This window comes from Dermacentor variabilis, chromosome 4, assembly GCF_050947875.1.
Source record: "Dermacentor variabilis isolate Ectoservices chromosome 4, ASM5094787v1, whole genome shotgun sequence".
NCBI lineage: Eukaryota > Metazoa > Arthropoda > Arachnida > Ixodida > Ixodidae > Dermacentor > Dermacentor variabilis.
This window is the reverse complement of record NC_134571.1, coordinates 50,233,427-50,259,694: the sequence shown is the minus strand read 5'-3', so window position 1 is coordinate 50,259,694 and position 26,268 is coordinate 50,233,427. Positions and strand designations below refer to the sequence as shown.

At 44.3% G+C, this 26,268-nt stretch overlaps 1 protein-coding gene across 1 annotated transcript in view; it reads right to left on the bottom strand.

Moving 5' to 3' along the window:
* Positions 1–570: 570 nt before the first annotated feature.
* Positions 571–26,268, bottom strand: part of LOC142578193 (cholecystokinin receptor-like) — a 197,846-nt gene continuing 172,148 nt past the window's right edge. The window contains exons 3-5 of the mRNA XM_075687595.1: positions 19,275–19,448; positions 15,295–15,864; positions 571–644 (exon numbers count right to left, since the gene is read on the bottom strand). Of these exons, the coding sequence (XP_075543710.1) occupies positions 571–644; positions 15,295–15,864; positions 19,275–19,448 (818 nt within the window). The remainder of the gene's footprint in view (positions 645–15,294; positions 15,865–19,274; positions 19,449–26,268) is intronic.

Here is a 26,268-nt window from a genome sequence, read left to right as displayed (position 1 = left end):
GGCCGTGTTTCATTGCCAATAACTCCGCTTCTGCTGAACGCATTCAAGTAGTTTTTGCAGCATTGCATTTCTGAAATAGGCTATTCTCACTCCAAATGCCTTTCTCCACTTCTATGAAGAGTGGTTCAGGACCCCTTTAAAGCGGCATTTCATATTGAAGAGGGAGAGTCGGTGGTACCCACCGTTTACTGAAGCTGTGGAGAAGCCCGCCACATGCCCCGCGCAGTGCGCATGCTCAGACTGAGAAATTTGATGTATCCATCGTGCGCCTGAGCAGAATTGGCACAACTAGTAAATTAATATAGTGCCTTAGGCGCGGGTTATGGTGGACTCTGCATAAATGTGTTACATTTGTAAAACTTTATCATACGCGCTCGACACTCCGTTGCAAGAAAAACAAAGTGGTAGAGTGTTGTTTTGTGTATTTTCTATAGATTGTGATCGGAATCGTACAGTAGATATGTATCTATTCTCGAGTTAGTAATGTTGCATTTTGGCATAAATGTAACTTATTCGCAGTCTAGAAATAAGCACAATTATTGGCTACAAGCTTCACGAAAAAAAAATAATTTAGATATTGCTGCTGGGACGCGGCATGTCGAATGTCTCGTCGAACATGGCAGTGCTTTCAACAAAGTCATAATCTGCGGCAATACACAGTACATTGAACTTGAATGAAGACACATTGAGTATGCAGGAGGTTCAATTTACGAAAAGCTCAACGTGCCTTAATATATTTTTTTTGTTTGCCACCCCTCGACAGACAGGCAAAAGCAAGCCTCGTCCGCTTTAACGATGTTCGATGTTGTCTCAGAGGTACCCCCAAAAAGAGCAAGGCTTTAAATGCGAGCAAATTTGCACGAAAAATCAAATAGCCCAAGATGTGCAGCCCCCACGAAAACAGCTGGTGAGGCGTGTGAAGCTGTGCTTAAGCTGCAGAAGTGTGCTTGAGAACTCCCTAGAGAGGGGCGGGGAAAAAGAAATAGGAAGAAAACCACACAAAACCACGAAAGCAGTGCATGCGAAATATTTTATTCAGCACACGGAAGCGCATACCAAAGCGCAGGAGCCATAGCCATATAAGGCACAACAAAGTGAGGGGGTCGTTGTGTCAACAAGTGGTACATACAGCTGCCAGAGCTAAACAAAAAAGAAAAACCTGTACTACCTGCGACCCGCCGTGGTTGCTCAGTGGCTATGGTGTTGGGCTGCTGAGCACGAGGTCGCGGGATCGAATGCTGGCCACGGCGGCCGCATTTCGATGGGGGCGAAATGCGAAAACACCCGTGTACTTAGATTTAGGTGCACGTTAAAGAACCCCAGGTGGTCGAAATTTCCGGAGTCCTCTACTACGGCGTGCCTTATAATCAGAAAGTGGTTCTGGCACGTAAAACCCCATAATTTTTTTTTGAACTTCCTGCTGTACAATAACACTAAAATAGGACTCGCAGATTCATTTTCTTTTATTTGCTATAAAGACTGGCAAAAAAAAGCAACGGAAATATATGCGGGAAAGAAACTACGGTTGTATAGCATATTCGTTATATAGCATGCGACGTAGCACCAGTGTGGTATTCAATAAGATCATTTATTAAGAGGAAATCGGCAAGATTGGATTAATATCGCGAGAGCTGAAGTTGGCTGTCCGGAGGCATGAAACCAGCACAAAAAAAGGAGATATGGCTAAAGCAAAGGAAAGGCATGGGAGAGTAAACAGAGAATATCTTCGGTTGTCCTCCCTGTAATGGGAAAAGGGACGCGAAAGATTAGAGATAAAGAAAGAAAAAAAAACGATATATAACTGCCTCTGTGGGCAGTGTGACACATCCTATGAAGACCTCAAAGCGTCATACACGCTGTCAACGTCCCACTAATACATATTCAACGTCACACAGTGCTCAGTCAAAATTTGTCACACACTTTACCATCTCTCACATAACGCACTAGGGCATTTGTAGCGACTCCCACTGATGTCCGTCTAGGCCAATGTGCAAGAATTTCACATTCTGTGAGTGGACGCTTGTGCAACCGGTCCAGCGGGGCTGAGAGTGCTGCACATCGTCGGTCAAAACGAGGGCGCTCGCAAAGAAGGCGTGCGATTGTTTTGCTGCACCCGAAGAAGTAAGAAAATGGTCTATTGGTTATTTAGGTCATACAGGAGTACGCAGTTGAAAATGCCATTCTAAGCCACAGACGGGCTAGAAGGGTGCAGCCGGGTTGTGAGAGACCGGTCGGAACACGAAGCCATACTTCAGAAATCCACACACGTTCCACAAGAAAGTGCACAACGGGCCCGGAATTCAAGAAAAGCTCTTATACGAGGTTTCTTGCTAAGATAAAATTTTAGCCAATCCTGCTGCTGGGCATATTATTAGCGAAGGCGGCCTGCCAATGACAAATAACACTGACGAACAAAAATCTTTGTGAATTCGGCCCCGGGTGAACAACGAGGCGAAGAAAGTTAAAACCACATCTATCTTCTGGGAAAACCGCATGCATTTCCTTCGTACAGCTTTAGGCTGTACTTTCAACAGCGTGTAACTTTAGTGCGTGTTTGATAGCATCATGCTCGCACTCTCGAGAATTGATTATAAAAGCGCCGAGTTGACCCGGAAGGAGTTCTCTCCTTGACGGCTTTGTTAATGCGATATGTCCAAACGCTGCAGCTGAGCTATTGCTTAACACACAAACCGGACAAGAGTCGGTAATTGTGGCACCGCTGTAAACAAAGCCTCATGCTTGGTTCGGCTGTACGGGTGCAGTGGGTGGCACTTTCTCTTGAACAGAGAGAGGAGATTGATTAAACTGCGGAGATTGTGAAACAGTTAAAGACAGCTTGAAAGTTTGAAATGCAGAGTGACTCCTTTTTCTCTTCTCGCGGGGAGCCGAATCCACTGAGCTTCTTGTTCGAAGGGACTATTTGTCATCGGCCGGCCGCGCTTTGTAATAATATATTCAAAATCAGGATTGAATGGAATTTTATTTTATGAATAATTCTAGCCTGAGAAATTTCCGTGAATACGAACTTCAGTTTTTATAAGGAATGTCTGTCGTCTCTTGCTGAAATTTCCTAACACTCGGTTGTCCGAATATAATCGATCAAGTGAGAATATGTATATTTCATGAATGCTGAATGAGGAATGACAGGTAAAATTAATAAAATATTAGCACCGCATTTTCTCCTGAATTGTGAAGTAGTGTGCTGCTCTTCGAACTGCTTAATTTCGCAATAATAAAGGTGTAAAGCACAGCCACTAAATATTTAAAGACAATTTTTGTGCCTCCCGAGGCAAGCGATATTGCAGCTAGCAGCAAATACAAAGCACCGAGCACAACCCAAGCTTTCTACGATGAAAAGGACATTTGCTATATATTCGGGGAGAACCACGTCTATCTGCCACGCCAAATTAAGAAGTTACGTAATTGGAGTTACTGGCGACCGAATTTCTAATATTAGTTACGGTGTTTGTTTTCTCCATCTAACAGATTTGTTATAATACGTTATCATTTCTGCAGGAATCATCTGACCATAAAGGAATAGCCAGTAGCGGCATATAGCAGTACTTGCTAATAGTCGCCAATCGCGTGATGTCAGGAAACAAGACTTGCTGGATTGGAGGTAATCCTGCCTTTGCTCTGTCTCGCCACTTTGTTTAACATTCTTATTAGGGATACAAGACACATGGACACATAGGAATGTGTCCCGTGCAACAGTCTGGCAAATTTAGGACAAGTTAAAGATAGTTCGATCGAGCGGGTAAAATTGCTGGTTTGCCTTCGCGAAGTTGGACCCGCTTATTGTAGTGCTTGTTGTTACTGTGGCCTCAACGCCGGGCACATGCTTACCAGGGGGATAGAACACACTGGAGGCAATGAAACGTGCACGCAACAAAGGACTACAGCAGAAAATATCGAGCAATCAGAAATGAAACCTTATGCAACCGAAGCATAACAACATTTTGATAAACTCATTCACTAGAAGGGGAAAAATTTAGAACCATATATATGGTCGGCACCCTTAGCAGCGTAGTCTTCCGGACGCTTCAATGAACTTATGCAAAGCAGTGATAAAACATCTGTGGCTTTTATCCAATTGACAGGCCTGACAGGCAACAAAGCAAAATTCGTTTGGTTTTGATCAAGCTAACCCCAGATTACCAGTCGGAAGTACGAAAACCTTGTTGCAGAGGGAGGAGAAACGGCGTCGTGAAGAAAAACAGGAAATTATAAATTGTTTCTTGTTCGATCGATACAGAAAGAGCTAAAGGTAGATTAGAGAAACAATACTTATCAAGGTAGAAATTTAGACGTGGAACTCAACAGCGGAACCTTCATAGCGTAACCTCACATTGTCACTAGTACCTAGCGCCATTCTCATCTTCCTCCTCTTCTAGCGTCGAGAGTATGTTACAAATGCGTCAGCTACATCGACAACGCCCTGCGCACACAGCGATTTGAGCTAACCTTGACACAAGGCAGCCGTATTAGGTGTCTCAAGAGACCGGTTCCGTATTGTTGATGTATTTGAATGGATGATTTAGTAAAGAAAGTGGTTCATGTTCGATTGAGAATGTTTATTTTGTCAGAGTAGTCACGATTGCTTTATGATAATTGATTTATTGATTGACTTATGGTGGTTCGACCGCCACCCTTGTCTAGAATCAAATCAGTGCGCGTCCGATGATGCGTGGAAGGTATCATGGTGTCCGCACCTTTGAAATAGTTCACTTTGTCCATCCGGTACCTCTGTCACGGCATTGTGTTGCCAGTGTGGCACCGTTGCTCGTTCGGAGGTGCCAGGGCTCACGATTGTCGTTTTTGTTGAGCATCGCGGGAATGTTCTGCGTCAGTGGTAGTTTCGCGCCGGCGTCATTTACATTCTCGTTGCTGTTCCCTCCGGCGCTCCTCGTACGCATGTTGTTCTTCGGGTGTACGAACTATACGTGTCCGCCCTATCGATAACGCAGCTGTTGAATGGCTCACACCCCCTTAATCAATGGCTCGTACCCCCGTAGACGCGGCCTCCCAATTACGACGACAGAAGAGAAGTGAATTCTACTCTGGAATGATGAGCAACAACGGAGCCAGCTGTGGAAGAAGACGACGACGACGAACGCGCGAGCTGTGGCATTAGCGCGTTTGCGCGGTTGGCGGCGATATTTTTTAAGTCCTTTCCACAGGGTTATGCGCCATTGAGCTTAGACCCTTTCTTCACTATCAACAGGATAGGGCCACATGATGATTTTTTCTGTTGCCGGACCCCGAAAAACTCGGGAAGGTTAGTCATATAAAGCTTTCGCTGTAAAAATCTGTCTCCATTCCACACTGTGAAACCGTATGTACAACGAAGCTGTTGCTGATGTTACAGAAGCACAACCGACGTTAGACAAGCACCCCACCCCAAGTGACGCTAGACGAGGTTAGACAAGCACCCCCACCACAAGCGATGTTAGACAATGGCAAACTGCTGATGTAATACTTTTATTTCGTTAGTGTTGTGATGATGGCCTTGTGGTCGCAGCCTGTAATACACAACGATGATACACTGAAATCCCTTGCTAGGCTCTTTCTCCTTGAAAAGGCCCCCGTAATCTGCCATTGCGTTCAGACGATTGAGGTCAATCCACACGCCACCAACTATAGGGGAGCTCTTTGTAGTGACGTCAACCCATATGGCCCGTTTTCCAGCTGCTGTTTGAGGTCCGTCTGTGTGGCCGCGTCCACTAGGTGGCGGTACTGTTTTTGGACGGTGTGAACAAATAGAGGTGTATGCGGTTACAGAAACGCACCTTAGAGACTCGGAAGAGCCGCCAGTGATTGAGAATTCTGTTTGGGAAGGGTGCAGCAGAACTAAATCGGAAGGAAAGGGAGGGGGAGTCGGAATGCTCATCTATGAGGGAGCCAAACAGAAAAGGGAAATTCAAAATGTCAAAAGCATCTTTGGTTATCAGGTACAATGAGTGAGAAAAAAACTTGGCTGGGCGTTACGTATTTGTGGACCGAAAATAATGTCACAAAGAAGAATAAAGAGTTAGTGGAATGTATAAGCGCTGATATTAAGGGTTTCGGGAATGATGCGGAAATTATCCTATTAGGTGACATGAATGCCCACATACAGGATTTACATGGATATACCGACAACAACGGCAAGTCAATGCTAGACCTTTGTGAGCAACATAACCTCGTTATCGTGAATAGAGGGCCTGAGTGTGAAGAGCAGATCACGTGCGAAGTGGAAAACCGGCAATCAACCATTTATTACTGTCTTATGAGAGAAGATAGGTAGAACAACTTTATTGAAGAATAAAACGCTCAATGGTTGGAGCCCCTAGACAAGGGCCCCACTGGCTTCCGCACGCCGTTTCGCTTGTCGGATGATGGCCCTTTGGACCTCTTCCTGTGAGCTGGACAGCGCCGCCTCCCATTGTGTATGATCCGTAATTTCTGTGTTTGTCTTTTGTGTATATGCCGTGCATGCCCATGAGATGTGGTCTAAGGTTGGCGTGGCTCCACACCATGGGCATGTGTCCGCATATCTTTCAGGGTGAATTTTATGGAGAATGTGCTGTTATATGTATACGTTTGCAGCTTTCTCCATATAACCTGTTCTTCCTTACTGAGGTTTTTATGAGAGAAGGAATTCATGATAAGTTGAGAAAAATGGTAATTGATGAGGGAGAGTATAGCAGCACAGGGAGTGACCATAAACGCATCATATTGAATATGGGATATGTAGTTGGGATAGAGAACAAGCAGTGCAAAATAGCCAGTCCAAATTGGAACTCTAAACAAATAACACATATAGTCACTAGAGTCGAGGAAGAACTTGGCAAATGACTAAGTAAAGAGTGGGAATATATTGAGGTTCTAAGTACAATAACGACAGAAATACGAAAAGAGAAACAATATGTTCGTTGAAAAGAAAAAAAAGAAACCGAAAAGCTGGTGGAACAGGGAGCTACGAGAAGCGATCGCTGAAAGACAGAAAACATCCCGAGAGTACAGGCAGGCAAAGCAGGCGCTGTTACCGCAGGATGAAGTAGCCAGCAAATGGGAAATATACCGGGAGACAAAGTATATGGTTCAAATACTGGTGCAAGAAAAGATAAAAGCTGAAAGTGAACGTTGGTTGTCAGAAATACGCGAGAAAAAGAAGGCCGCACCTACAATATTTTGGAACCACATAAAATTATTGGGCCGGAAGTATTCCTAGACGAAGATGGAAACAAACTGGAAGGGGAAGCAGCAATAAATTACATCCGAAAAATAACCGCCGAATCTTTCCAAGGCAATGACGAGGTTGTATTTGAGGAAAAAATAGTATGAAGAGAACCAGGCGGAAAAGGAGCTGGTGCTGACAAATTTCATCTGGAAGAAAGCCGAAGAGAAAATTCCTAAGCGCCCAGCCACAGGGCTAGACGAGGTTCCCGTTAGGCTGATTAATGAACAAGGACCTAAAAGTAAGGAAGCTCTGGTGAAAACAGTGAATAAAACTTTAAAATATAGAAGAATACCAAACTGTCGGCGACAAATTAGAATGAATTTAATTTGTAAAGGTAAGGGGGAGAAAGATAGAATTCACTCGTATAGACCGTTGACCTTTACATCGGTAATATGCAGGTTAGCAATGCAGGCAATAAAATTAAAGCTGCAAACATGGACAGAGAATAATGACATTTTCGGAGAACTTCAGAATGGCTTTTGAATAGGTAGGTGTTTGGATAATAACTTATTTTTTTCTTATACGGTGTATTGAAATATCAAGAGTAGAAAGGAGACCGTTATATGTGGCCATTTTAGACATTACAGGAGCGTATGATAACGTAGACCGCAACATTTTGTGGGATATTCTGGAAGGGGAAGGCTTAGGTGACGACTGTGTGCAGCTGTTGATAGAGCTTTACCTAGAAAATACCGTTTGCGTTGAATGGGAAGGAATGAGAAGCGAGGAGAGAGTCGATATCAACAAGGTACTGAGGCAGGGATGCCCTTTATGCCCACTGCTGTTTATGATGTACATGGTGAGGATGTACATCATAAACAGCAGTGGGCATGGTGAGGATGTACATGGTGAGGTGAGTAATATCGGGTGTAATGTCCCATACAAACATGAGGGTACAGTAGTAGAGTAGCAGCTTCCAGGTTTATTTTATGCGGATGACATTGTGTTGCTAGCTAACAAGCTAAGTGATTTGCAATGTGTGGCTATTATCTGTGGACAGGAAGGCAGGAATTTAGGTGTGAAATTTAGTGTTAGAAAATTAGGTATTATGGTATTCTATGAAAAAGTGAACAGACAGTGGCAATGCAGGGCCAGGAAATACCTCGAGTAAGAGAATATAAATACCTTGGTATATGGATAAACGAAAGCAATAGATATATGGAAACACAGGAAAAAAAATAACAGTAAAGGGGAAGAGAAATGGAGCCATAATGAAGCACAGAGCGCTATGGGGATACAATAGGTACGAGGTCCTCCGAGGTATGTGGAAAGGTGTAATGGTTCCAGGGCTTACTTTTGGAAATGCTGTTTGATTTAAATCAGGGGTACAATCAGGACTCGACGGGAACCAAAGGTCACTGGCACGCTTCCTATTGGGCACTCACGGGAAGACTGCAAATGAAGCTGCGCAAGTTGATATGGGCTGAACTAGTTTTGAAGTGAGGGAAGCTCGCAGTAAAATTTATTATGAAGGATGACTGAGGAATATGGAAGAAAGTAAATGGGTTTGGAGAGTGCTGAGGTACTTATACAGGAAGAACTTCAGTTTATGCATGGTAATTACGAAGAAATTCAGTTTTTCCGGCGACGCTGTGGTCCGTATACTTTTGCTCACGGGTGTACATTTAGGTGCTCACTAAGGAAAAGTGCAGCCGAATTCACAAAGATTTTCGTTTCTGAGAACCGGCGCAGAATTCAAGATGTCTTTCTTTAGTAAGCGCTGTTTGGCATTGGCCGGCCACCTTCGCTAGCTAAGTCGAATATCCCGATTAGCTGTAATCTGGGGTTGCGAAGCATTCTGGCCTAAGATATTCTTGTTTTTTGTCACTATGGGTCTTGATCATCACTCGCGGACATTCACTGTCAATAAGATGCTCGCTCTCTTGATTGCCTGGTGCGTGTTCTTATTCGCTAACTTCCCTAACGTAACTTTTCTGTGAACATGGGTTCCGAGGCGCAGTTGAAATCCACCGCGCACATGAATAATAGACAGTTGTTTATAAATATTCGAAATTTCTACTTTGAATGGAGTATTCCGGGATAGTAAGGCATTCGTTTCGGAGTTGGCCATTCACTTGCTTCAAATAACTGAATATTGTTGAATATACAGCATGACCTTGAAAAGCCAACAGAGAACTGCAGTGGTATCAGTTACACTTCCCGCTAACCGGCAAGCTGTGCACTCGAACCAACTTCACAATGACACTGACTCCATTGAATGAAAAAAGAAAGATTCCTTGTTTTTGTATTTACCATCCATGCTTTTTACCGTACTTTATCATATATAATTAAGAGAATTTGGCATTTCTGTTTGTATTCGAAGCTTGTTTTTTCCGAAATTGGGTGCGATTTGATTCGCAATTATCTTCCAACAACCCTATATTTAGGTAAACTCATCCCCCGTCTTGTAGCAGCGGCCACATTTGTCTGAATACAGTGTCCTATTTTTTTCAATCATACATTGTACTTTGTAGCAATTGCTACGAAACGGGTGGATGTCTGATTTTCCCTTTATAATTACATATAGCTATTGAAGAAGGTTTAGCCGGCAGGCGTTCATAATGGATTCGGATACCTGTGAGCATTTCAGCATGCTAACGGGGTTTAGTTTCTAAGAGTGGCCAACCCTTCACCACCGCTTCAATGATGGCTTGTTTTGCCGTGAAGCGCACTTACTGTTACGAACTGTGCCGAACGCCGCTTTTGATTCCACGGTAACGCGAAACAGCACTCGTTGCTAAAGTGCTGCAGATGCGCGGGTGTCAAACTTCAATAATTCGGCGGTCCGTCACCGTCTCAGAAATCAGTGCACTGGACATGCGTTCGCTTATTATTAAGGCTCGCGCCAGCTTTGTCACGTGGCACCTCGAATTGATCTGCTTTTTCAAATGCGATGTGTTTGCTTAGACTGAATCAAGTAAGACTGGCTCAAGCACAACATCTTCAGGCTTGGAGTGACGCCTGTGACCAGCAAAAAATGCCGAAAGCGAGTGGGGCTATACTAATCCAGGTACAACCAAATTAGGAAGACCCACTAAGCTTCAACAAGACACTCCCTCAGCAGAACAGGAATTGACCTCCCTGGTGCAGTATTCGGCCACCCCCTCCCACATGGCTCACTCAATTACCCAATGGCCCTCAGTCCCCAGCAGCTGCGGAGCACCAGACCAAGGCGGCAGGTAGACCTGTAACGCAGCTTAGGTTACTAAGAATATCTGGGTCCGGACAGGCCGCCACTGGAAACTGACCCTTACAAAGTTTAACACCCGAACCCTCTCGAGTGAGGCTAGCTTAACAGGACTCTTTGAGGAACTATCAGACATTGTTTGGCATATCATCGGCCTTAGTGAGCATAGGAGAACTGGTAAGGCTTTTACATTGCTGAATAACGGACATGTCCTCTGCTATAGAGGTCTCCTAGATAAGGAGCAATACGGGGTAGGATTCCTAATCCATTAGGACATAGGGGGAGCACTGACGAATTCCACAGCATTGATTAGAGGGTAGCTGTAGTCATAATCAAACTTAATAAGAGGTATATATTAAAGGTATAGTACAAGCCTACGCTCCAACATCCAGTCACGATGATGAGGAAGTAGATCAGTTTTATGAAGATGTTGAATTAGCGATGAGAAAAGTGCAAACTCAATATACTGTAGAAATGGGCGACTTCAATGCAAAAGTGGGGAAAAAGCAGGCTGGTGAACAAGCAATTGGCAACTACGGCGTCGATTCTAGGAACGCTAGAGGAGAGATGCTGCTATAATTCGCCGAAAGGAATACGCTTCGAATAATGAACACCTTTTTCAGGAAGCGTAGCAACGAAAAGTGGACCTGGAAAAACCCTAATGGCGAAACAGGAACGGAAATTGACTTCAGCCTTCTGCAGACCCCAGCATAGTGCAGGATGTAGAAGTGATAGGTAGGGTAAAGTGCAGTGATCATAGGTTAGTGAGGGCTAGGATTCAACTCAATTTGAACAGAAAAAGAGGAAAATTGGTCAAGAAGAAACAGGTCAACTTAGAGGCAGTAAGGGTAAAAGCAGACAAATTTAGGCTGGTTCTTGCAAACAAATATGCAGCCTTAGAACAGAGATATGATGATGATGATGATGATGATGATGATGATGATGATGACATAGAGGTAATGAATGAGACCGCAAGAAGGCTGGCTTCAGGGGCAGCAAATGATGTGGGAGGCAAAGCACCAAGGCAACCTGTAGGCAAGCTCTCCCAAGTAAAAAAAAAGGACATAATAAAGAAAGGACAAAAATGAAAGTGTCCAACTCAAGAGATAAGAGAGAATTCGCGGAACTGTCAAAACTGATTACCAAGGCGAAAATAAGTGATATTCAAAAATATAACGTGAGAAAGAATGAACCAGCCGTAAAAATAGACGCAGCCTGAAATTAGCGAGAAAGAAACTTGGCATAGTACAAAACAAGATGTATGCACTAAAAGATAAGCAGGGTAACATCATAAGCAATCTAGAAGATATAGTAGAAGTAGCGGAAGAATTCTATACTGACCTGTACAGTACCCAGAGGAATCAGGATACCTCAATCAAAAACAGTAATGAACAGGATACAGAAACTCCTCCTATAACTAGCGATGAGGACAGAAGGGCCTTGCGAGACATGAAACGAGGAGGAGCTGCAGGAGAAGATGGAATAACAGCCGACTTAATCAAAGATGGAGGAGACATAATATTTGGAAAACTGACGGCTCTTTATACGAAGTGCCTATCGACTGCAAGGGTTCCAGAAAACTGGAAGAATACAAATATTATACTAATCCACAAAAAGGGAGACGTTAAAGAATTGAAAAAGTGTAGACCGATTAGCTTACACCCAGTATTATATAAAATATTTACCAAAATATTGTCCAATAGAATAAGGGCCACACTGGACTTTAATCAACCAAGGCAACAGGCTGGCTTCAGGAAAGGATACTCTACAGTGGATCACATCCATGTCATTAACCAGGTTATCGAGAAATCCGCAAAATATATTAAGGCTCTCTATATGGCTTTCATAGATTACGAAAAGGCATTTGATTCAATAGAGATACCAACAGTCATAGCGGCATTACGTAATCAAGGAGTAAAGAACGCTTACCTAAATACCTTGGAAAATATCTACAGAGGTTCTACAGCTGCCTGAATTCTACACAAGAAAAGCAGGGAGATACCTATAAAGAAAAAGGTCAGACAGGGAGACACAATCTCTCCAATGTTATTCACTGCGTGCTTGAAGAATTATTCAAGCTATTAAACTGGGAAGGCTTAGGAGTAAAGATCGACGGCGAATATCTCAGCAACCTTCAGTTTGCCGATGACATTGTTCTATTCAGCAACAATGCAGACGAGTTACAAGAAATGATTGAGGACCTTAACAGAGAGAGTGTAAGAGTAGGATTGAAGATTAATATGCAGAAGACAAAGATAATGATGAATAACCGGGCAAAGAAACAAGAGTTCACGATCACCAGTCGGCCTCTAGAGTCTGTGAAGGAGCACGTTTACCCAGGTCAATTAATCACAGGGAGCCCTGATCATGTGAAAGAAATTCACAAAATAATAAAAATGGGATGGATCGCATATGGCAGACATTGCCAGCGCCATTATCATTGAAAAGGAAGGTGTACCATCAGTGCATTTTACCAGTGCTGATATATGGGGCAGAGACTTCGAGACTGACAAAGAAGCTTGAGAACAAGTTAAGGAACGCAAAGAGCGATGGAACGAAGATTGCTAGGGATAACGTTAAGAGACAGAAAGAGAGCGATTTCGATAAGAGAGCAAATGGGTGTAGACAATATTCTAATTGACATCAAGAGAAAAGAAATGGAGCTGGGCAGGTCATGTAATGCGTAAGTTAGATAACCGTTGGACCATTACAGTTACAGAATGGGTACCAAGAGAAGGGAAACGCAGTCGAGGACGACAGAAGACTAGGTGGAGCGATGAAATTGTGAAATTCGCGGGCGCTAGTTGGAATCGGTTGGCGCAGGACAGGGGTGATTGGAGAACGCAGGGAGAGCCTTTCGTCCTGCCGTGGACATAAAACAGGATGATGACGATGATGATGATGATGATGATGGAATATTCAAAGAACGTGTGCTTCAAAATGGGGCTTTATCGTTTGGCTTGGCTCGTACTTTGGAAACAGTAGCTTACCGGTGTGCGGTTTCGACAGGTAAGCATAAATGCTCCTCGAGCAGAGGCAAGGTGAGCGTCGCACTCGACCCATGAAGCTATTTTTTGAGACAAATGATAATACGTTGAGAAATAGAGTTATAGAGCGGCTTTTGAATAAAGCTACGTTCACCGTTTGATTACGTGTCGAGAACATTGACGCATTCCGGTTAAATTTGCCCCAGGCACCAGATTTACCTTCGCATGAGACCTTGACATTAATATGACTAGCCAGATAATGTATCGCGTCCTATTAAAACACTCTAACAAAATTTCTACATGTGTACAGCTCAGTTTTAATTGCAGTAGGCACCTCAAAATAGCCAGCGCTAAAGGCGATTGCCGAGGTAATGTATTCGGACAATTCGCACGTTCTTTTGTTATTTGCGTAATTCTTTGTATAATTTTTCAAAAGTTATAAACTGGTTGTGTTTGTTGTTGCTGTTCTCACCAGTTCGGGGGCCCGCGACTTTGTCAATCGGTCGAAATGACAGCTTTTTCCTTCGTATTATTACACTGTACTGATGCGAAAATAAACATGACTGTCATTGTCATTATCGTGTAATGTGGTCGCTTAGATAACCGGCCAAACGCTTTAAGGGCCCGAGAAGCATGACTCACATTACGCTGCAACGAATACTGCTAAATAAACATATGAGTGGCAGGCTGTGCTTTTATAAAGCTATGAATGAATAAGAAAAAAGAAAAATTAAGGCTTTCTCTATAGAGCAAAGCCTTCTTAAACCTGAACGTGAATGTTTATACGACGAAAGAGCACATTCGGTCAAGAAAAGCTGATTGGGCATTGGCTACATGCTTGTTCTTTCTACATTACACATCTTGTATTATGATTCAGCTGCAGATACATTTATTTATCAAGAACTGAGTACACATTACAACATCTACTGAGCATGGTGAGAATCGAATACATCACATATCTCACAGAAAAGAGTATATCACAGAATACCATTAGCGATAAGTGCCAGATAACAGGCCTTATAGCGTGTCTCCCCCCCCCCCCCAGAGTGTTGTAGATGAATGAGGATAACACGTTGGGGAAGTAGGGGGGGGGGAGCCACTTCACAGCCCACGCTTTACACGACAGAAATTCTGCTGCAAACGCGGGACGAGTTACATATGTCGTTTGTCATTCCAGAGCACGTACTGTCATCAGCAAGGTGATGTCTCCTCTCATTGGAAAAGTCCAGGCAAAAGTCGTTGCGCACTCAAACGAAGTCCGCACCACGGCCATTCGGGACTGGAAATAGCAGGGAAAAAGAAGACGAAATGGAGCGTGGTCAGTTATGTCGAAAGATCTCGCTGCCTGAGCTGAAGGAGATATTCATGATGAGGTACTGCACTAGACTGAATGTATGAGATGTTTTTGAAATAGGAGGACGTAGATAATTCCCTGTATAGCCCACCCCACAATGACTGCCGGTTGGGGTACCTGGATCAAATTTTAATTTATTGGGTATATGCTGGAGTACAAATTAGAGAGAACTTAACAGGAAGGTGGAAACTTATATTTATGAACAATAGTAGAACGAGAGATGTGTTTCGAGCCAAGGTTTCAACAAGTGGACTTTGCATCGTCATGGTATCAACTGTCCCGACAAACTCCGCTTGTTGAAACGTGTTGGCTCTAGAGACGTTCCTCCTTCAAGCTGTGTTTATATAGTTTGGAGTCAGTAGGCTTAATGTGCGGCGCTGTTTGCATGAGTGAGGGAGTTCGCGTAGACACTGCCACGCTGCGGCCAGAAAGCCGCCACTATGCCTCGCATGAAGAGAGACGTCGTTCCTCATATTACTCCTACATTTGTTCCTCGGGAACCCCGCTCTGTCCGACTCCCTTCCACCTGCCCGCGGGCACGTACCTTTATTTTTTGTGTCCTGGTAGACGAGCGTGGTGCCGGATGCGTAGTTGGCGCCGCGGACCGACGACTGGCGTGCAAAGCAGGACTCCGCGGCGCTACAGCGTCCCCGTATTCCTCGGCGGCAGCCGACAGCGGTCAGGAAACCTTGGCGGAACTTCTGGTGCATGAAGCAGTAGGTGATGGGGTTCGAGCATGATGAAGCGTAGGCCAGCAGGTGCACGACGCTGACGCCCGCCGAACCGAGCCAGTCGTAGACAGTGTCCGGGTCGTACAAGGACCACGTGTGCACGACATAGAGGGGCGTCCAGCAGACGAAGAACTCGACCACGACCACGAACAGCATGTGGATGACGCGCACCATGGACGCCTGCGCTCTCTCGGGGTTGCAGCCACGGACCAGCAGTGTCTGGCAGCGGACGCCATTGGCTGAGCGACTAAACTTTGAACCTTTGTTGGTGGACGCCGTGGTCATCGCGAAGGAAGCTTCCTCCCGTCCCGTGGGCGTCGCCGAGTCGCTGCAGGCGCTGCTCCCGTTGTCGTTTTCGCGCGCGGCCGACTTCATCGGGATGCCTGAGGATGAGAAAGATCAGTGTTGGTGGTTATAAAAATAGATTTCGCACTTTTCTGTTTCAAAGCCAGTTGTCCATAAGAGACGTTGTATAGTGGACCGCGCTTGGGGTTATTTATGCGTATTCGCCCGACAAGCAAGCGTTACGTGGTTCTGATGCACTTAATAGCCACGTGAGTAGTCAGGCTGCGGCAAGACTAAGTTGTGCGAAGCTGCCGTGAGTCGGTGCCGCTCATCCATGGTCATGGTCGAGTGATGGTGTGAATCGCGATTCGGTCCGTGGTGCGAACCTGCCTTGGATGTGCACCGAAATCATGTACACGAGCGTTTTTCTCTCTTTCTTTTGCGCCATTGCGTATCAAACCTGCGACCTTGCACTCAGCAACAGGATGACGTCACACAGACATTGGGCTACAGAGACGTGTGTAGATTGTTGATTTAAGGGTTACTAGAAAGAACATTCTGACAAGAGTGTTTGTTCATTTTAATAAATCACAAATATAGAACTCGTCAAGGTTAGACGCAACCTACGCGAAGAAATGTGTCCGCCATTATTTTGGTCTTTCTGTGACAAAGCCACCCTCATGCTGCTCAGTGTGTGATATGTTTGTCCGACCATGGCGCCGCAGTGACGCGAGCCAGCTACAGGGAAAATCCCCTTTTTAATTTAGTTAACTGGAAGCGACGTCAGTTGACGATAGGGCACGGTTCTAACGACGATCTAAAATGACCCCAACTTTTACAATCGTAATTATTCTTTCTGCTCATGTCACTTGCACCGCCGTTACCAACATCCCTGTTTAATTTTACTCAGAATAACTGCCTCTCCCACACACCAAGGACTACGACTGTCGTCGGTCGCTGAAACCGACAGTGTGCCTGCACATCTCCTAAACTCACCCTTTCGTCTAAACCTCTGAATCTATCAACTATATAACTTGCTCACTACGCACTCTGTGTTATCGTGATGCTGCAAATTAACAGGCCGAATTCACAGAACGTCTCTTTCGTGATGCTCTTTCGTGAGGGGTGGGTCGCCTTTGCTGCTAATAAATTCACTGCCACCGTAAGCCAACGCTTGTTTTTTACGAACCGATCCATCTCGCCAAGTGATTTGTGAATAAGTTTACCGGGTCCGGTGCAATGTACGGAACTTTTTCGCTAGATTTTATTCTTTTCTCATCAATCACCGAACGCGACCGACTGATATCGGCGATAACGTGGGTGAGGCGCCGCACTGAACACTGAAAAAGCGAATAAACAAACTACATGAAAATAGAATTGGTCATTTTCCCGGCTTAGGACTCTTGTTCACAAAGCAGTTAGCATAGGCTACGGCGGCTCTTTGCATATTTGGCAGAAGTGAATTTTGTCAAAAGGCTCTTGAGTTTCCCAATAAAGGGATCTCTAACGCAACCGTTTCAGTTTTACGGCGTCTCAGCGCTTCGCAATCTTTCGTCACCTATACGACACACGGATGCACACACGGGGAGTCGTAGAATACGAAATGTACTGTCGGCGGCTCTGGTTGAACTGTTGAGAAAGCACTCTCACCGACTCACCAGCACAAAAAAGCAATAATAATGATAATAATAATAATAACAATAATAATAATAATAATAATAATAATAATAATAATAATAATTGAAGAAAAGGATCTAGGAGGCACGCTTGTGCATGACAGGTCAGGTAGCTCTGACATGGCATGGGCTGGGATTCAGTGAATGTAGAACTACAAATGGAGGGAGATAAGACGAGGGATCCGAGATACAAAGTGCACCGAAGGTAGGTATTGTAACATACCCGTTTTATGCGGTATGCGCTAGTGATACGAAAGCACCGCGCAGGCCAAAAAAAGGTTCCCGCAAAAATAACAAAGTAAAAGAACTTGTCCCGCAATCTCTGGTTCTTCGTTCCCATTGTCTGCGCGCATTTCGAAAGCTTTCCACACATGCACCACTGAACAATGCAGGATTCGGACAATTGCATCATTTAAGAGGAAACATCCTATTGGCAAACTCTAGCCGAACGAGAGAGGAGGGCAATTGCACTTCCGCAGTGATTAAACTAATTCGGGAAGCAAAGCAGCGTTGCGTAGAGAGTGGCGTGGCGGCGCAGCCCACAGCGCCTACCACACGGCTCCACGCTCAGTGTTGCTACAGCGACGGGGGGAGCGTGGCCCGTCATCGCAAAGATTTTTCCTACGTCAGAACTATATGGAAAAAGCGGATTCCACGCCCTTCGTGATGTTTGACACACTAGGGAAGGCGGCCGGCTGATGTCAAACAGTTGGTACAAAGGAACGCCCTAGTGCATTTGGCATCAAAAATGCCTAGACCGGAGGGATCGAGGTTCGGGTTCATTAAGCTTCTCGCACGTGAGCGCGTTTTCTAAGTGTTCGTCGTTGAGGCTCCGCCACTCGTTTTTTAGCGATTGCTGTGGCATCAAGATGATCCCAACGGCTATGGCGAATCATAAGTATAAGGTCGTAAGCAGAAGTTTTGTGAATACGCTCGCCCTCAGCTTCTGTAATTCTCGCGTCCACTGCCACGATTAAGTGGCGCATTTTCTTGAGAACTGTTTTGTGAATAAGTGCCCAGGTGTGTTAGAAAAATGTGTCTAGGGAACGAAATAACCGTTCGGAAATTATGGCTTTGTAGGAGAAAATATAAGCAGATAGCAGAGGACCTAGCTGAGCGATGTGATTGCAGCGTCATTAACGGGAGCCGATATTCCTATCACAAACACTAACTGCTTAAAAGTAAAGGATGTCACGTTTAGTGCCCCCCGCTTCCGGGATTGAAATGTACGGCTCTAAGCCGACAGGTTAGGGCGTGGAAGCACGTAGGACGTATTCTAACGATTCAGATTCTTAGTTTCATATCGTCTAGAATTGACCACCTAGGAGGTGTCGATGTTCCCGTTGTAGAAGTATAACCTATCAAGATGCATTTTTACCTATAACTACCCCTGAATGCAGTCAGCTCCCAAAAACCAGGTAGTGCTGTCATGGATACATCACATTTCAAGAGGTCTTTAATAACACGTATAACTTCCTTTCAATGTGTTCTTTAATTTGTGCCTGGCGGGTTTGTGTGTTTTCCTATCGGTCTCGCGTTTGTACTGCGACGCTTGTTTTTTCTTTTGGTATCTTCAGTGGCTTCGTCCCATCTGCAATTTTTGTACAAATTTGTCGATTGTTTCATTTTAGTATTGTGTCAGCTGTTTCATTTTAATTATCGCTTCGTAATATGCCCTGCCCTCTGTACTCAGCAAATCCTGAGGATGGACAAACAAACAGACAAACAAAGAAACAAACAAAAAAGCAGACAGGCCAAGAAGACAAAGAAAGGAAGAAAGAAACAGCAAGACTGTGTTGCAAGTGATTTGTCTCTATATATAATGAACCCACCTAGTGCGACCGATCGGTTCTCCAGGCGTATGCCGACGCACAGCGTGCGCGTGATGATGGCGTACACAACTATCATGATGAGCAGAGGCAGTACCAGGAGCACCGAGTCCAAGTAGAGGTTGAAGCCCTTTTCTGCTTCGTCGCTGTGCCACAGCTCGCGGCACTTTTGACGCCCTGCGAGGCACCGAGCACGGACGATCACGTTTAGGCACTTCGTTACAATGCATGGCAGGAGGGATGAGTTGAACAAATAAGAGCGCTCGAGAAAGCGTGGCGAAACAAGCGCAAACTCGCTTGATTTTTGTATAACAACTATTATTTGATATACAAGCACGTATATTATATCGACAGAGAGGGCAAAAGGGGAGATCGGCCTGCCAACTGCCACCAGAGGGACACAACGCCTGCCTGCTCTTTAGGAAGGCGTGGATAGAAATAGAAGTAGAAGATAGGAAGGAGGTAAGTAAATATGAAAGAAAAAAGCAAGATGACAGGACACAAAGACAACCTTTCGAAAAGAAGAAATCACTGAACGCAGTTCTAGCAAGACAGCGCTGCTTAAACTTGCTCAGCGGCACAAAGCGAGAAGAGCTGATATTCGGGAATTCTAAAAATATGAGCTCAAGTGTTTAACTGCAATGTCCGCAAGTCTGCCACGAAACGCTTGGTGCACGTGTTTACTAGTGAAGGCGATGCGCGAAATTAACGCACCCCGACGTGTAACATGTGCAAAAGGGACCTTGTGTGGTTGATAAGAGCACGACCAGAGATTGTTGTCGGGTCTGATCCCTTGGCGACACGTTGATTTCTCTTTGTTTAACGAAATCAGTGCGCTCGCTCTTACGCACCTCGCGAATACTTTCTTGAGATTATGCATACAGCGTTTATCCGTTGTGGTCTTTATTTCTCACAACCGTGAACGCTTGGACAAGCGTTAAGTGACAATGGTTCGCAGGAAGATGGCAACTTGGAAGTGATCATAAGTGGATAGACAATGACAAGCAGTGTTGCCATTTTAGCAATCGTTCTCGCTATATTTAGCGACCTTTTGGTGTGTTCAGCGGCAATCATTTTTTGTCTCTAACCGCCGGCGTTTATTTTTGGCGATGCCATAGAACTATTTGCAATATTTTAGCGACTTTGAAGTTAGGGAAGTTGCTTCGACATTGACTTTCCAGAATGCGCTTTATAATTTAGAAGCTAAAAATGTTCCTCGAAATTGAATGTACCATGAGCGCGCTTTGTGATCATGATGAAAGCAACGGTTGTCTCAACTCTCGGCGGTTATACGATACGGTTAATTGGCATCGTCGCAAACTCATTGTGCTTACAAAACGCTCTTTTTTCTTAGTTCTGTGTAAAATTTATTAGACTCAGTCCTAACACTGCGGATGCTGTAGTTTCATTAAGTACGCTTTATTACTTGACGTTCGAGATCGTAACACTAAAATAAATTTTGAAAGCTTACTGCAGTAAGTGTTGTGGTGCAGTTTAGAACGCAGCAGATGAACAATAGGACAAACCAATTACAGAAAGGCGAAAAAATCAAAGTGGTTGCCCTCGTTCACGCAACCTAAACACACCATCTACGTTTCTCTCACCTTTCCAACAAATCAATATTGCGCGGAACCTTCAGGTGGATCCGGATGTGCTAACGTAGTGTTTGAGGGTTGTAAAGGTCATGTTGTTGTCACTGCCGTGTTGTCAACGTAAACAAAATCGAGTCGCACAATTCAATTCTCCTTTGACGAGCGCCGTAAACGAAGCATATTGCAGGCATAACGTGGACCAAGTGCGTCTTGCTGCTATAGGGAAACCAGATGACCCGTGTTCTTTGGAACTGTGATGAATTTTTTATCCTAAGTGTCAAGTAAACTCACGATTTCAGCGGTGATCATTCCTTGTTATTTTGTTTATTTTTTAAATATAGTATAGTAAATGTCATCTGCACCCTGTCGGTAAAATTACTGTTTATTCACCTGCTCGGATATTAGCACAACATGAAAGGCTTCAGCAGATGCGGTATGCCATTTTAGCTTATATTATAGTGATCCGAAGCCACCTACATTGTTTGAAACTGTCTTGACAATTTTATCGACTACTTTCGCGACTTCGAAGAAAAATTTAGCAAACATTTAGCGATTCCATTGTTTTACCCGTTTAGTGACACGACCGTAAGAAAAGGTGGCAACATTGAATGGAAGTCTCAGGCTGCAGCTAACGTTTCGACATTTTGGTCGCCGGCGCAAAAAAAAATATCTATTCGTTCATTAATGCAGTTCTTGAAGTGCACCGGCCTTGAGTGACCGTTTCCAGCCCTCCTATGCCTCGTCCCGCGTGTACGAAGTCTTCACTCTTCACCTGTTTTCCTCTTTCTATTTCCTTCTCTTTCCATATAACCTGTGTAGGGTAGCAAATGCATGCTCGTCTGGTTGACCCCTCCTGCCTTTCATCTCCTTGCTTTCACTCTCTCTTGTCTAGGGTGCTTGCCAGACAAGTCTCCCTGTTGAAACGCTGACAAAGCGTTGGAAAGCGTTGACAAATGTCGACAAACGTGCAACAAGATTTCACAAGGAGACTTGTCCAGACAAGCTTCCTCGTGGAAACGTTACCTCTAGCCCGAGGCGCCTCTTTTTGGCTCGCTTTTCATCAGTACAAATCGCCATCTTCTTTGTGGATGGTTTTTATTGTTAGTAGCGTAGTGGGATGCCAAGCATACGTTAAGTGTCCATAAAGCGCGCCAGGTACTTCTTTTAGAACCTGCACAAAGAAAAAATTTTCTGCTCACGCAAAAGTTTTTTGCACTTGTAAGCCCCACTACATGTCTTCCAAGTTCATACTTCCACAGTGGTGTTCGAGGGCGCTTAGAAAATCGCTCGCTTGCTCGCGACATTCACATCGGGATAAACCTGTGGCAAGAAATTGCCTGACTGTCTCAAAACAGCCACAAACGTGAAGTCATTCGCTGAGTGGCTTATGGGATTCCTACTTTCCTTCGAAAAATAAAGCCAGCTATATAAAGCTTAAAAAGGATCTCGAAACTTCGTCAAACCCGCAATTTGGTTGCATCCGACGCAAGGTATAAACCTGATATTGCAGTGGAGTCGGCATGCACAACGATCGCCCTAGGACACAAGGAGATATTGTGCTGCCAACGAGGAGGTGAAAGACATCTAGGCTGCTTAGGATCGTCTTGTGTAACCAGATAAGCGTTGCCTGTCAGCTCTGCGCTCTCAGAAACCAATGTGAACAGAGCAAAGCTGAAATTCCTCGGCGGATTCATTTTCCGACGAGCTGTCGCCGAAGGGGCATGTTGTGGTCGGCAAATGTCTGACAAGCGCTTTGGAAGGAGTACTTGCTTCAACCGCTAGCATTCGGAATTTCCCTTCTTTCCTTACCTTGACTCTCATATAAATATTTCAGATGCTTCAAAACCTTTGTCGCTAAAGAAGAACACGCCGTTTATTTGTTTCGAACGTTTTAAACTTATAACTTATACTTGAAAGAGTCCCTGCTCTAGAGAAGAGCGCAAGTACTGTGATAGTTTTATCGTATACAATATCTAACTTTGCAGCGACAGATGCGACGAGTACTTCACAGTGGCTACTACGGTGTAGCGGCAGCCCTCTACCACTCTCGAAGGCCACGAGTATCACAACCATGAATCGCGTCGTCAAAAAGAAAAATATAGAATGAAAAGGTTGAATTAAACGGAATATTCAGACTATAGTGTTGAACCTGGGACCCATATTTGCAAAAGTAGACGCTTTGATGAACTCTGCAAACATGACAGCTTCTTTTCTTTCATTTTCTTGTATGGTATTTATTGTAATGAACGAATGACTCTTGCAAGTGGCGCAGAGAGACAAGTGAGGTAATGAGACTCATCTCTGCGAAGGAACGCGCACGAAAAGCGCCATAGAAGCGCCTGCTCATTCTTGACCTTTGCATCAACATCATGTTGGTCCTCTGTTTTATCCAACTCGTTTTTTCGCTAAACTCTGTGCAGGGTAGCAAACCGGAAATTTGCTTCTGGTTAATCCCCCTGCCCTTCCTCTCTCTTTCTCTCTAGCTCCATTACGCCCACGATGCACAAGCTTCAAAGCAGCACTGTTACACAAAGCAGTGCTAGCTAGCATTGCACGTTATGGTGCACAATTTAGTACTAAAACAGCACCTATGTAAAGTAAGTTAAGCGATATAACTGACAATGAGTGAAATAAAGATAATTAGGAAGAGAAAGCACAAGCTGTTATTGAAAGTGGGCTACTCACGATATTAGCGTGAATGTTTGCAGGAAGTGATAAATGCGCGAAACATTGCGGGCCTTAGGTGATGTAATAATAATAATAGTTATCGTTGTAACTGCTTTGCAGTTCGCGCGACACTGCAACTAATTTTTATGCATATTTGACTTATCCTATCGGGCCACGTATTTGCGATATTTTGCAGCCTTGACTAGCTTATTGAATAGCACACCTTCAGCCTCTGTTAGGCCAACGACTATCTTGCCGAGACACGGAGATTTTCGCCGTTGACAAACATTCGTCAGTGGTCGGCATGGTCACCCATTTATTTGGCTGACCATCGCTATTTTGGGGCATTTGTTACTTCGAGTGCCTTGTAGGTACCAGCATGTTTGTGAATTCGAGCCACGGAGAAGACAAATTGTTTCCCTGCAAAACAGTTTGTAGTGGTGTCCTAACTGCACTTTCGTGCCCCTTCACGTTCGGGATTTTTCTTGCAGCGCTTATGGTAGGCTGCAACGGCACTCGAATCACACTCGAACCTAAATGTACACCCACTGAGAGTAAGCGAGAAGTTCAGTGCTGTCTGCTGTGAACAAACAATGTGCTCGACTAGTCTGTACGGCGTAAGGAAGATAATGACGAACCGAGACATATCGTCGACTCTGCTTTTTCTTCTGTGAAAAGAGCTGTTTACGCACTCGTTTCTTAGATTGCTCTATGTTTTCGAGCATATCAGTTGAACGCGCGAACGTATTGTTGTACATGAAATGTGCGCAACACTGCCTCAGCGTTTCTGGACAGTATTAGCTACGGCTTGGAACCGGCATGCCATGGCCCACATTTACAGAGAATAGTGGGCTGGGCGCAACGCAAGTCGTTCAAGTAACGCGCATTAAGAGCGTAAGAACCCAAACACACGGTCATCGCGCTTTGTCGATTTGAACCCCATAATCCTGCAAGTCAGAATAGTAATGTCACAACTTGAACTCCACACAGCAACCAGCACCGATAGTTCTAGACTTCGTACGTGAAAAGAATCTAATGGCCGTTGTATACTGTTAAAGTAGGGATGGTTGTAGAACTAGGGACCAGTTGTAAAACGAAAAAGGAATCCAGACTTACAGAAACCGTGATCAAATGCAAAACTATTTGCCTTAACGTCCTAGAACAACACGTGCTTAGCAGGAAGCGGGGGGGGGCAGGGGGGGCTGTGGAGGAGGTTCTTATGACTACCTGAGGTTTCTTAACGCTCACCTGAAACTACGTACCCCGCGGCGTGTTTAGAACACACGTAATCGTTCTCAGTAACCCATTGACATAGTCACTGAACCACCTTGACAGAGCCAGCGGTAATGTTTTCTATTTTATTTTATTTCGAATACTGTGAGCCTTGCCGGGCTGTTACAGGGTGGGAATACAAAGCCTAAAAGTTCACGCAGAGAACGCCTTCAAATTTTCTTAAAAAGAGTCAACCAAGTTATTGCTCGTAAATACACACGAATTCAAGTTATTCCACTCAACAATTATCTTGACAATGAAAGAGTGCTTAAAGACATCAAGTCTGGCACATCAGGCATTAGAGTGTAATTGTGATTAGTTCGCGGTGAAACCCTTCCAGGAGGCTTCAAATGCAAACTGGAATTCAGGTTCAGCTTATTGTTATGGAGTTGATATAAACATTTAAGGCGTGCGATTTTCCTGCGCACAGCCAACGTAGTCAGACCAGCCCTGACTAACATGGAGGTTTCGTAATCAGCAAAAATAAACCTAACCACCATTCGCTGAATGCGCTCTAAGTTATCTATTATGTATTGTTGATGAGGGTCCCAAATTATACAAGCATACTCTAAATTTAGTCTAACGATAGTAGTGTATGCCTTAAGTTTAATGTCTGGAGCAGCATCTCTTAATTTACGCCGTAACAAGCCAAGCTTCCGCTTGGCTGATCCCCAGGTTTTCGATGTCTTCGTTCCAGTTGAAGTTACTGGTGATTTTTAAGCCAAGATATTTCAGATTTGTGGAACGCTTAATTACGTTATTATTTACAGCGTACGAAAACATCAATGGAGTTTTCTTATTCGTAACTGTCATGCAAACAGATTTATCAAAATTGATTTGCATATGCCATTTTTCACACCACGTAGCATCATTTAGTTGTTCTTGATCAGAAGCACTCTTAACGCGGCAATACAAGAGGCAGTCATCGGCAAACAACCGCACTTCAATCATAGGATGTACATCAGTTGCGATATCATTAATATACAGTGGGAACACAATTGAACCCAAAACCGACTCCTGAGGTACACCTGATAATACAAGAAGGAAAGAGGAGCACTCGCCATATATTTCAAGAAACTGTTGTCTATTGTGTAAGCAAGCCTGAATCCATTTAATAATTTTTGAATTTACGTTATACCTATAATAAAGCTTTTCAATTAGCTTGGTATGGCTAACCCTATCGAATGCCTTTCATAAATCCAGAGCGATGACATCAACTTGTTCAAGACAATTAAGGGCCTCTGCAAAACTGTGCATGGTTTCAAATAATTGCGCGACAGTTGACAGACGCCTTCGAAAACCATGTTGTTTGCTGTAAAAAATGTTATTGTTTTAAAGATAGTCTACTAACTGTTTACAAATTATATGTTCTAAGATTTTGCAAGCCGTACAAGTTATGCATATCGGACAGTAGTTGCCAATGTCTAGCCTGTTTCCAGCCTTATAAACAGGCAGAATCCTCGCTA